The 13,707-nt window shown below is 34.8% G+C and overlaps 1 protein-coding gene across 1 annotated transcript in view; it reads left to right on the top strand.

Moving 5' to 3' along the window:
• The window catches only part of MROH9 (maestro heat like repeat family member 9), a 64,238-nt gene extending 56,654 nt beyond the window's left edge, over positions 1 to 7,584 (top strand). Inside the window, exon 18 of the mRNA XM_051998960.1 lies at positions 7,124 to 7,584. Coding sequence (XP_051854920.1) covers positions 7,124 to 7,386 — 263 coding nt within the window. The 3' untranslated portion in view covers positions 7,387 to 7,584. The remainder of the gene's footprint in view (positions 1 to 7,123) is intronic.
• The last annotated feature ends 6,123 nt before the right edge of the window (positions 7,585 to 13,707 follow it).

Raw genomic sequence — 13,707 nt, 5'->3', positions numbered from 1 at the left:
TTTAGTCATTTCCAATATCCATTATTGCATATATATGTATGTATGCATGGTATATATGCTTATCTCATTTTCTACTGAGTCCCTTCACCTTTCTACTCAGAAGTAGGTAGCATGTTTCATCATTAGTCCTCTGGAAACATGATTGATTATTATATTCTTTTTTTTATTTTTCAGAATTACTAATTCTTTCAAAGTTGTTTGTCTTCACCATATTGTTCTCGTGTATAAATTATTCTCCTGAACTTCCTTATTTCTCTCTGCACCAGTTCTCTTAAAGTCTTTCCAGTTTTTTGAAAACATTCCCTTCATCATTTCTTATAGCACAATAGTAGTCCACCAGATTTGTTTACTATAACTCATATCCATTCCCCAAATTTGGATATCCCCCTCAGAGCCATATTCTTTTCTACCACCAAAAAGAGCCGAAGATATTTTTGAACATCCCTGCTTTAAATCTTTTTTGCTTAGGACTCATTCCTCTTGATTATATGAAATAATTTTTTTGATCTTCCTTTCTCTTACCTTTAGTGAATTCTTTCCCCCTTTTCTCTCTATTCTTCTCTTCAGGGGATTTTGTTTTCTGGCTCATAAATACATGCATGTCTACCATCACATCCCCAGTGTTAGTACTGTTTCTGGCACACAGTAAGCACCTAATAAATCTTTGTTGATTGAGTTCTAAAAGCAACTAATAGGCAATGTCTTTCTTTTGCTGAAATCATTTGTTTTACACAATTTGGAATTGAGTTCCCAAGATTTTTGACTTCTATTTGAAAATTCTTCATTGTATTTTGCCAAACTTTGTCTTGATTATTACCCTTAGATACTCAAGTGGATTTAAATTAGGGCATTTTCCCAGGCCATTGCATCATGTTTATCTCTATAACCTGGATAGATTCCTTCATCTTTTATGACAAGATTCTGATGCAATATTTCAAACTCTATTTAAAAGTTTCTGTTACTCTGTATTTTCTACCTCTGGATCAACATATTTATCAGGTTCATCATTCCCCTCAATAAGGACAAGACTTCCAGGCTCATAAGAGTTAAAAAATATAAAACATTTTTTTTGATGAAAATTCTATAGCCTGACAAAAATGTCCAGATCTTACAAGTTTTATAATTATTCACTTTTAAAAGTATCATTGAATAAAATAAATAAATTTTATCATTAAAATTTCTCTTTTTGCTATTCTTCATTACTCTAGTTTTGTTCACACTGAGAATTTTTTGTCAATGGCCTTGAAATAGTCTTTCAACTTCAAAAAAACCACACTGCACAGCAATCATTTACCCTTTTAGCTTTTCTAGCAAGGTCCCTTTGAAGCTTGTTTTGTGATGATTAATTATGCTATTTAGAAACAATAGGTATATTTTTCTCAGAATTGGGCTTTTTGTTTCTTTTTTGTTTTTAATTATACTCCCCTTTGTACTTCAAGGCAACTGGTACAGTTGTAGGCTTAAATGATTCTTGAAATGTTTTCCTGCCCACTTCGTAATATGATTTTATTCTGTCTAATAGTCAGAAAAGTGTGCTTAATAAGGACTCCAAGTTTTGCTTTGGCTTTACAATGATATCCATTCATATATATGTGTGTGTGTGTGTATGTGTGTGTGTATGTATATATATTAATGGAATGTGGAAGAAAGATGGAAAAGTTATATTAATCAATATACCAAATGCTTACTTCATAAAATCAGGCAAAAGTTATAACAAAATTCATCTGGAGAAACAAAACATCAAGAATATCAAGGAAATTAAAAACAATTTTTGTAGGAAGGGAATATAATAGTACTAGATATCAAACTATATTACAAAACTATAATCAATGAAATCAAATTGGCATTGAGTGAAAAAGAGGAGTGAATCAGTAGAACATATTACATTCATACTACACAGAATTTAATAAATCCAAAGATCCTAACTATGGAGGGAAAACTCACTATTTCACAAACACTGTGGGGAAATTTTTTTTACCAAGATAAGCTTCTAACGAGTACATGATTTAAACATAAAGGATGATATAATAAAAAAAAAAATAGAGGAAATTGAAGATGTCTGCTCTCTGGATTGGAAAAGCATCCATTGCCATATAAGACAGCAACAAAAAAAAGAGGTTAATAGCAACAAAAATGGACAATCTTGATTACATACAATTAAAAGAGTATGTGTACAAGCAAAACCAACTCAGCAAAAGTTATGAGAAACAAAAAAAAAACATAGTTTGTATATAGTTTCTCTGGTAAAAGTATCATTTCTAATATATATGCATATATATACATATAAAATGTGGTATGTATGTACATGTATAGGAAATACATATGTACATATGAAATTGATTTATATTTCTAAGAATAAGAGCCATTTTCTAGTTGACAAAGGTCAAAGGATATGAATAGAAAAATTTCAAAATAAGAAATTTAAATTAGCACTAGCTATATGAAAAAGTGTTCTAAGTCACTTAAAGAGACAAGTAAAATGAAAGCAACTCTTAAGTTATTAGTTTTTTCTTATCAGATTGACATAGTATCAAAGAAAGAAAAGACAAATTCTGGAGGTGTTAAGGGGAAACAGAAAAGCCTATTAAAACACTGTTGTAAAATTGTGAACTGGTCCAGCCATTCTGAAAAGCATGTGGAACTATACCCAAGAAGCTTTTAAACTGTCCATGCTGTTTGGCCCAGGAATACTGCTACTAAGTCTATGCTACAAAGAAATCAAAGAAAGAGGAAAATAACCCATATGGAACATTTTTTATAGCATCTCTTTGTCAATAAGAATAAGAAATTGACGGAACCATTTATGGAATGGAATATTATTATGTAGCTTTAAAATGATGAAGGGAATCATTTTAAAGAAACCTGAGGAGACTTGCAAGAACTGATGCAAATCTAAGTGAGCAGAAGCAAAAAGAAAAAAAAAACATTTTGAAAGACTTAAGAACTCTGATCAACACAATAACCAATCATAATTCCAGATGACTTTTAAAAAATTAATTATTTTATTATTATAGCTTTTTATTGACAAAACATATGCATGGGTAATTTTTCAACACTGACCCTTGCAAAAACTTCTGTTCCAACTTTTCTCCTCCTTCTCTCTACCCCCTCCCCTAGATGGCAGGTAGTTCCGTACATATTAAATATGTTAAATACAATATATGTATACATATTTATACAGTTGTCTTGCTACACAAGAAAAATTGGATTTAGAAAAAAAGTAAAAATAACGTGGGAAGAAAAACAAAAATGCAAGCAAAAAATAACAGAAAGAGTGTAAATGCTATGTTGTGGTCCACTCTCATTGCCCAGTGTTCTTTCACTGGGTGAAGCTGGTTCTGTTCATTACTGATCAATTGGAACTGATTTGGATCCTCTCATTGTTGAAGAGGGCCACTTCCATCAGAATTGATCCTCATATAGTATTGTTGAAGTGTATAATGATCTCCGCTCATTTCACTCAGCATCAGTTCATGTAAGACTCTCCAAGCCTCTCTGTATTCATCCTGCTGGTCATTTCTTACAGAACAATAATATTCCACATACCACAATTTACTCAGCCATTTTCCAATTAATGGGCATCCATTAAATTTCAAGTCTCTAAGTTATTACAAAAAGGGCTGCCACAAACATTTTTCCACATACAGGTCCTTTTCCCTTCTTCAATATCTCTTTGGGATATAAGCCCCCTAGTAACACTGCTGGATCAAAAGGTATGCACAGTTTGACAACTTTTTGAGCATAGTTCCAAATTGTTCTCTAGAATGGTTGGATCCATTCACAACTTCACCAACAATGCATCAGTGTCCCAGTTTCCCCCACATCTCCCCCAACATTTGTCATTATCTTTTCTGTCATCTTCACCAATTTGACAGGTATGTAGTGGTATCTCAAAGTTGTCTTAATTTGCATTTCTCTAATGCAATAGTGATTTGGAACACCTTTTTATATGAGCAGAAATAGTTTCAGTTTCATCATCTGAAAATTGGAGAATGGCTTGATTTCTTATAAATTTGAGTCAATTCTCTATGTATTTTGGAAATGAGGCCTTTATCAGGACTTTAACTGTGAAGATGTTTTTTTCAGTGTATTGCTTTCCTTCTAATTTTGTTTGCATTAGTTTTGTTATACAAAAACTTTTTAACTTCATATAATTAAATTTTTCTATTTTGTAATCAATAATGATCTCTAGTTCTTCTTTGGTCACAATTCCCTCCTCCTCCACAGGTCTGAGAGGCAAACTATCCTATGGTCTTCTAATTTATTTATAATCTCATTCTTTATGTCTAGATTATGAACCCATTTTGATCTTATCTTGGTGTACAGTGTTAAGTATGGGTCAATGCCTAGTTTCTGCCATACTAATTTCCAATTTTCCCAGCAGTTTTTGTCAAATAGTGCATTCTTATCCCCAACATTGGGGTCTTTGGGTTAATTCCGAATGACTTTGGCTCTTTGGATGAAACATGTCACCCTCCTATAGACAGTAAAGTGATAGTCTCAGAGTTTATATTAAGGTATATGTGTGTGTGTGTGTGTTTATAATTATATTTATATACACACATAACTGGTTAAATAAGATATTTTGCTTGACTACACATACATGTAACAGTGTTTTTTTGTTTGCTTTCTTTATGTGGGGATGGGGAAGAGAAGATAAAGAATGTGTACTAAAAGTAAAATACAATTCATATTTAAAAACACTTTTAAATAAATTTTAAAATTAGATCATTAGTAACTTCGGAAAAAATAGTTTCAATTAAATAATGAAATTGAAAGCCAGATTGCAGAATTAAGATAATGAAAAAAAAATGTGGAAGCATTTGTAAATCTCTTTCTCAAGGAGATTAATTACAAAAGACAGGAAAGCTAATTGGATCTCAGAATGAGTGAGAAGCATTGTTATTGTTGGATGATGGAGTCATAAGTGTGTTTGTTGGCAGTAGCAAACATCCAGTAGACAGAAATAAATTAAAGATTAGTAAGAGAACGGATGAGGATAGAAAAAAAATCTGCTAGAGAAGATAGGATAGAGTAGAATGAAGGGTATATGTTGCCTTTATAGGGAGAAAGACTCTTTCTTCATACCAGACAGGTGAAAGAAAAGAATGAAAAGTATATGTTGCCTTCACATGGAGAAATGATTCTTTCTTCATGGGAGGCAGGTAAAGGAAGAAATAGTAGAAATAGGCAACAGATATGAGAAGAAGAAAAAAGAGAAACCTTTCTGCAATAGCCTCATTTTTTTCAATGATACATGAGGTAAGATTCTTATCAAAACATATAGAAGGAGGAGAACAATAAGAGGCCAGGAGGGATTAAAAAAAAAAGTTCAGAAAAGCTACTGAAGTGAATGAAATAATTAGTTGACTAAGGAAGGTAAATGTTTTGCTTTGCTGCAATGAGGGCCCAGTTGAGATTATGCACCAAATTTGTAGTGGCCCCAGGTCAGCATGATTTCATAATTTTTTCCAGTTCTATTTAGCAATGAATGAATATATGTGAAGGCAGCAGATGTTAGTAGTCCAAGGTTGGGACTTGGTAATGCATAATCAGTGATAGATAAGGCAGGGAATAGATTTGAATGTTGAAAAAAGAGTAAAGTTCAATTGGTTCACCAAGAGGTGAAGATGAGAAAGTAGGAGGATGTAGTCAGTGCAGAAATGATGGGAAAAAAAACTGAATGGTGGAGCAAGGACAGATTGGAGTGAGGATTGTGAACAGAGTTTGGGATTGTAAGGTAGAGGGAAAAATTGAATGATAAAATATTATGATCAGATAAAAGAACTTTGGAAGAGGAATACATGTAGTTGATGGCAAAATCACTGGTATGATCATCTCTATATTTTACCTAAGGTGGCCTGGAAGAGTAAGTCATAGAAAAATGAATTTTTTTAAAAAAGGGAAAAAAGAAAATGAGTAAATTGGAGTGATGTAGTGAATAGAGCACTGTCCTTGAAGTCAGGAGAACCTGAGTTCAAATCTGGCATCAGATACTTGATACTTACTAGTTGTATGATTCTGGGAAAGTCATTTAACCTGGATTGACTCACAAAAAAGAAAGAAAGAAAAAGAAAATGAGTAAATTAAAAAACTGGAATATTTGAGAGGGGTTATTTGAGGGAATGTCAATAGGTTATAAGTATATTAGTATATCAATATTTGCCCTAGTATGAAAGCCAAAGTTGGGATGGAAAAAGAGACCTTGCTTGGACAAGCACTGAGCTCATTGAGGAAAAAAAGAGAATGTCCTCTGGTCAATAGATGAAAGCTACCAAAATCTTGACTGGGTATAAATGTAAATTGAATGATTCTCAGTGGAAAATAGCTTCCTGAGTGGTAAAGGGGGAGTCCGGAAGTAGGCTTTGGAATGGGGTTTGAAGAATATTCAACCCTACTTAAGACCAATAAATCTAAGTGAAAGTGCAAGCTGTATTGGAAATGGCATCCAGGGATCTTTTCATTAGGAGGGAGTGAGGTTTCAGTAAGTGCCAAAAGATGGAAACAGAAGGAAAAGGTTGAAGATGGAAGGAAACTGGAGTAGAACTTCAAAGTGGTAGGATTGAAGGGATGGGAGTAAGAGAGTAGGTAATGGCAGATGGGAAATAAGGTTTGTAGGGAGAGAGAGAAAGATAGAATCTCTGAACTGGAAAGAGGATAGGGTGAGAGTATAGTAATCATTGAAGAATGAGTTCAGACAGATTAATGATGACTAGAGAGGAGTCCATGGAAGAAATTTCATAATTAAATGATTCAGGGCCCTCCCTGAATATCCAGCCTTGTGGCAGGAATTGATGACTTCTGTGGGATCTAGAAAGCCTAACTTCTAGTAAAAAGGAACAGGAAAAATTATAGCTTTTGAAAGTCCAGACAACAAAGCAGAAGCCAATAATTCAAAGTGAATCTAATTCAAGAACTGAAGCACTGAAGACAATCCAAGATTCAAAGACAGGGACTAGAGCTTTATGGGTAGCTTAGATTGGGACCAACAAAGGTATTCCTTGGGAAAACTCAGGAGTTTTGAAGCCTCAGGAAACAGTGACAGGGATCAGTCAGCGTAAGGATCTGTTATAGGAGGTGTCCAGTTTGATCATAAGAGAGTGAATTAATTTTCTTGTTTCAGCAATGGAAAAAGTGCTGTCTGATGAAGATCCTTCTGTCAAGCGGATGGCTAATTTTACTTACATATTATTTAAAGAAGTATCTAATGAAGTGACGGACAATAGCCTAAAACAAATTTTCCGAAGGCTGTGCCATTTTCACCACTTCAAAGATATGACACTTCTTTATAAATACAGAGGTAGAAAATGTAGTGACTCTTGTTGTGACTTGGATGAATATAAAATACAACATATAGAAGCAGAAAATGAGAAGTTTTCAAAATAGTCTCATTTCAGTCTTTGAAAGGAGTTTCCTGTCCACAAAACAAAGTCTGGTTGAAAGCCTATTTGCCTAAATTGATGTTGGAAAACCTTCTTTATTATGTATCCAAGTGTACAATTTTGAAGATATCTATTGTGTATCTCTGCATTTAGTACAATGACTAGAAGCTCTATTTTACCACAGATACCAATAAAAAGAAAAATAAGAGGGTCATATTTTTTTTTATTTTGAATGACGTGCAGCCCCAAACTGTAACAAGAGGCAAAAAAGCCTGTTTCATACAAGACATAGGTTTCACCACTATAATATGCATACCTACCAATGAAATCCCAGATGTGTAAAATAAAAGATGTATTAAAGCATCCAGTACATTAATTATAATTTCCAAGGGCCCAAATGCATCATTTTCATTCCTAACTCAACTACTACATTGTCTCCTATCCAAAGACTAAATAGTCTATATAACTCTTAACTCAAGTCTTTGTGTTCTTCAGTTCACACTGATACTTCTGATTTATGAACTTCTATTCCATACCTAATACCACACACAGTTTAGCATTTAACCCTCCAACAATGATTTCAAATTTTTTTTCCCCTTTCCTCAAGTTTATAGGCTCTTCAAGGGCAGGTCTCATTTCATAAGTGTCTTCTATACAAAATGTTCCAAAAGTATTCATGCAATTTTAAGCTTTGAACCTAAAGTTTATTGGTCAATTTCCTTTTGATGAAGTTTTCTGGAGTGAAGGAGGCTGATCCTCAGATCAAAAGTAAGATGCACCAATGTGAGGTAGCCAGCCTATACTAAGCAATTCCTGCATAGTACTTATTCTGGAGCAAGTCTTCCAATTTCCATTGACACTAACAGTTTCCAGAGTTCCATTGGCTAATTGTCCCCTTAAAGTTCTTTGAGTATCCCTGAGCTTTAGGGTTTTATTTTATTTTCCCCTAACACTATAGCTTTTTAAAAAGCCTCTGAAAAGGGTGCTTTTCTCCAAAATTATAGATTGATATCAGTTGCATAATTCACTTAAAAAAAAACAGGCATCTATGATGGTGTTATAATTTACACAAAATGCCCTCTTCCCATCCAATCCCCCACCATATATACACATACACACAAAGTCTGTGATACTTTTCTATAAGTACATTCAGAATCCAGGGGAAAGCTTTTAGTAGATGCAGCCAAGGGATCATAGATTCTAATTGCTGGCAGTTCTTTTCTTTTGTCTTGGGGGTGGATTTTCATGAAAGTTATCTTATATTTAGCATTTCTACTGGATTTCTCGAAGAACTTAATAATCTATCTTTACTCATTGCAATTAATCTATCCTAAGTTCCCAATGAAGACACCACCATTAGCGACTGCCATCATGGAGATAACTACAATTAAATGATTTTTTTGAATCCAAATCATAATGGTGATACAAGATTTATAGTGTTTCTCTGGTCATAAAAAGGGGGAGAAAAGAGTTAGTGAAAGAAACCAAGGTCAAGCTCAAGAACTTTCACCTTCCACCAAGAAATTCTTCTTTGGGGGCTTGACTAGAGGCTCCATAACTAATAAAACCAAAATGGTAAACCCTGGGAATGAAGGGAAGAGAAGAGGTGAATCAACCCAGGGAGGAAACACAAGATACCAAAGCTCCCAAGCTAATTTGTAGTAAAATGGGAGTCTGTAAGTAGAGGCTGCACTTAGTCTAGATAAATTGGACTGGAGCATCCTTGACAATAGCATTCACAACAATGATGACAAAGGCAATGACCACATCAACAACAAACACTGACACAAGGGACGGAATCAAAATGGCAGAGATGACTCTCTGTAACCTCCATTAACTTTCTCTCAAAACAACAGATTAAGCCTCTAAACTGGTTTTGAAGTCAAAGAATCCACAAATACTTGGAGTACAACACATTTCTAGAAGATACCTTGGAAGAAATTCAGAACAGGTCTGTTTCAATTGGGCATGGGGACAGTCTGCCAAACCCAGACCGCAGCATAGGGAGACTGGAGTAAGAAGTTGGTGTGCAGAGTCAAGAGCGTTGTAGCTTCCACACACCTGGGAATCTTTTGTGAGCCTCTTAGGCCACTCTGTCCTGGTTGCAAGCAGGTGGTTTGGCAGATTTGCATTTTGCAAAAGACAAATTGTAAACTACAGAGTCCCTGAAGAAAGCCAGACCTAGCTACTATTACCCAGTAACGGAAATCAATCAGCAGAACTGCCCCAGGGCAAATGAAAGTAGCTGTCACTCTTTTGCATTGAACAGACTTCAAGCCTTAAAAAATGAATTAAAAAAAAGAATTCTTATCATAGACAGCTTTTATGGAGAGAGAGAAAAACTGACCTCAAATTCTGAAGTTCTTAAAAGGCAAAACAACTCCAGAAGAAAGAGATATGAGTTGGTCCCCATTCAGGCTTTCTTTAGAGATTCCATAGAGGATCTTAAAAGAGAGAATATGGAGGAATGAAATGAGATCATTGCAAGAAGGAATGAAAAAAATGGAAAAACAATGCAATGAACAACAACAAAAAAAAATTTTAATTGCCCAATTGCAAAAGGAGCTCAAAAAAGGTAGGGAAATTGCTCTCCAGAATGGAGATGAAGAAATTGAAACTAATTCTAATCATATGAAAAGATGCCCTAAATCACTATTGATCAAAAAAATGCAAATTAAGACAACTCTGATATACCACTACACACCTCTCAGATTGGCTAAGATGACAAGAAAAGATAATGACGAATGTTGAAGGGGATATGGGAAAACTGGGACACTGATACATTGTTGGTGGAACCGTGTACGAATCTAACTGTTCTGGAGAGCAATTTGGAACTATGCTCAAAAAGTTATAAAATTGTGCACACCCTTTAACCCAGCAATGTTTTTTACTGGGCTTAAAGAGATCTTAAAGCAGGGAAAGGGACCTACATGTACAAAAAGTCGGCCCTTTTTGTAGTGGCCAGAAACTGAAAACTGAATGGATGCCCATCAATTGGAGAATGGCCAAATAAATTATGGCATATGAAGATTATGAAATATTATTGTTCTGTAAGAAACAACCAGCAGGATGATTTCAGAGAAGCCTGGAGACTTGTATGAACTGATTCTGAGTGAAATGAGCAGAACCAGGAGATCATTATACACAGCAACAAGAAGACTATACAATGATCAATTCTGATGGAATGTGGCTCTCTTCAACAATGAGAGGATTCAAATCAGTTTCAGTTATTCAGTGATGAAGAGAGACGTTTCTTGATGAAGTGATCCAAAAAGGAGGGAAAAATTTGCAACAGAAAGTTTTGCAAGGGTCAATGTTAAAAAAAAATTACCCATGCATATATTTTGTAAATAAAAAGCTTTAATTAAAAAAAAAAACTAATCTATCATCTGTTTTCATGTCACTCCCCCCCCATCAACCTGGTTACCCTCTTATATTTTTGCTCCAGTTTTTTCAATTTATCAAAAAGGTGATGTTCAGAACTAAAGAGTAAAGGGAATGGGATAAAGTAGATTAATGGAAATGGGATAAAGAGGAAGGGGGAAAGTGCAGGAAGAGGATAAGGGATTCTTGAAGGTGGTAGTAAAGCAAGCTAGCAGGTAGAAGTCAGCATGGATAAGAAATGAGAAGATACAAACAATAATCTGTATATGATTATAGGTATCTATATATATTCATGTGTGTGTATATACATAAGAGTGCATGTAGTCTGTTTATACATAGATTTTTATTATATATGCTTTCCTGAAATGGGAATTTTATTGTTACATGTTTTGAATCCTTTCATGTCCTATATATCTGAAAATGTTTTTTTCTTTCTCTGTTTTTTTCTATTTTGTATTTTATGTTTCAAATAATTTTTTTCAAAAACCCCTCATAATCTGGTCCTTACACATCCAGATCAAATGATATAATTTGTATCATACTGTGAAAAATTAAAGTATTATATAAATTCTAGTTGCTAGTATTTATAATTATTATAATTTCTATCTTTTCACACCTCCATATAAGTACTATACAGTTCAGCAACATTTGTCTTCTGGATTATCCCCTAGCAGGACATTCTATCACAGGTATCTCCTATGCATGAGATACTTAAGCCTTTACTGATTATCATGACTTTTTTTTGAGACTGATCAAATCCACTTTATGCAAGAAGTCTTTTCTGGTCTACTCCCCACTCACATCCTCCATCACTAATATTTTCCATCTGTAATTACCTTTCATTTACCCTATATATTGCTTGTTAGGTTTAATTTTTGCATGCTGTCCAGTTTAAATGTAAATTCCTTCCAACAAGGGATTATAGACCACATTTTTTTACCTTTCTCTGTAACCCTAGTGCTTAGTCTAGGACTTGACACATAGTAGGTATTTATTTTTTAAAAAAATACTTTTTGAGTGATAGCAAATAAAAAAGATTGCTGGCTTGAGAGTTGGAGAGCCCAGGCTCTTGTATCTCTTGCTCTGTTTTACTATAAGTGTGTGTGTGTGTGTCTGTGTGTCTGTGTGTCTGTGTTGCAAATAGGCAAGTCATTCAATATTTCTAGCTCTAGTCCCTCACCTGCAATTCAAAGATACAATCCAATGTGAAATTTCATTTTATGTAAGGAAGGAAGTTTTAAGGAAATCCACTTGGAGCATTAAAGATGACTCTTTACTTTTGGTAACAAGTTCCTCTCCTCAGATGTTTCCCTTTTGGATGATTTGTGGTCAGCTCAATCCAAAAGGTTGGGGAAGATAAGAAGGAAGATGGCTACAGCCCTCCAGCAGTAGTCCCACATACTTCTGCCCATACTGGAACTGTAATAAAGAAAGTATTTGAGTAGAGAAATTACCAGAGGCCAATGCTAATTTCTCTATAGGGACAGGGTACATTGCCTTGCAGAGAAAGCTGTGTAAGACCATGTGAGATGAGAATGGGACAGTAATGTGATCAGTCTTCTGGGGTTCCTGAGTATTTTCCCCTTTGGGATATGCATCTGTATATATGTACATCTGGGGCTATAATTCTTGAGCTTTCTGGTTAGCTCTTGGGAAACTGAACTACTTCAGAATGCAGATATTGGTCAGACCACTGTGGAGCAGAGAAATGATGGACTGTAAGTCATCCTATAGCTGAGTACTACCTATAGCTTAACCACAGGCTAAGATTATCTACCAATCACTGGGTTTCATGATATATAATATATGAGTTAAGTCTAGTGAGGCTTCTGGTTACCTAAGTGGTGCTTTGTATAGAGTGTTAGGTTTAAAGGCAAAAAGATTCATCTTCATGAATTCAAATACAGTCTCAGATACTAGCTGTGTGATCCTAGGCAAGTCACTCAACCCTGTGTGCCTCAGTTTCCTCATTTGTAAAATGAACTAAAGAAGGAAATGTCAAAGCACTCCAGTATTCTTCTCAAAAAGCCCCCAAATGGAGTCACAGAATCAGACATGACTGAGAAACAAGAACAACTATAATAGCATGGCTTCTGGTTACAAATTGATTTATTAGACATAAAGAATAGAATTGCCAGGCACTATGAAAAACACTGGCACTCCTAGACTTTATAATAATTCTGGTGACAGGTGGGAGGCAGCAAAATGCAATGAAGCCAATGAATTGAATTTCAATCTGCCATTGCCATCTCTACTACTTAGTCACTTAATACACTTGTATCTCAGTTTCCTCATCTGCAGAATGAAGGCATTGGACCAGAAGACTTCTGAATTCCCCTTCAGTACCTATAACCAGGATGTTGTCATGGCAATTTTTAACTGGGATTTGGTTTGGGTTTGCAAAACAACACAAAACAATATGCTAAAGCACCTGAACTCCAACTAAGATATTGCCTGGGTTCTTAGTTTTAAAAGCAAGTACAAATTGGATTCCAAGTGCTTGGGAAAATAAGTTCATTAAATTATTTGACCTTAAAAAAAAAAAAAAAAACAGGCTCATCCAATATCTTTTGCTTTGTTTTGGTTTCTTAATAATCCTTGATATGTATGGGGCTGTTGAACATCAAATTCCAGAACAGTTTATGATTTAAAATTAAAACATTTGATAACAGATGGATAATATCTCAGTGGGTGAAGTAGAGAAAGCTGGCATTCCAGGAAGGAATAAATGAAGGTGCTAAAGTGGGGAAGTGAAGTAAGGGGCATATATTCTGGATGATGAGTACATAGTGTTGTTTGGATGGAATGTATACCACATGCAGAGGAATGCTTGAAAGGGAGATCGAGACTACATTGTGAAGGGTCTTGAATACCAGATGAAGTTAAATTGTTATCCTATAAGCAATGACGAGCCCCACAGGAAAGAGACAAGACTATGATC

This window comes from Antechinus flavipes, chromosome 4 (genome assembly GCF_016432865.1).
Source record: "Antechinus flavipes isolate AdamAnt ecotype Samford, QLD, Australia chromosome 4, AdamAnt_v2, whole genome shotgun sequence".
Taxonomy (NCBI): domain Eukaryota; kingdom Metazoa; phylum Chordata; class Mammalia; order Dasyuromorphia; family Dasyuridae; genus Antechinus; species Antechinus flavipes.
The sequence above is the reverse complement of the archived record's forward strand: the minus strand, read 5'-3'. Positions and strand labels throughout refer to the sequence as shown.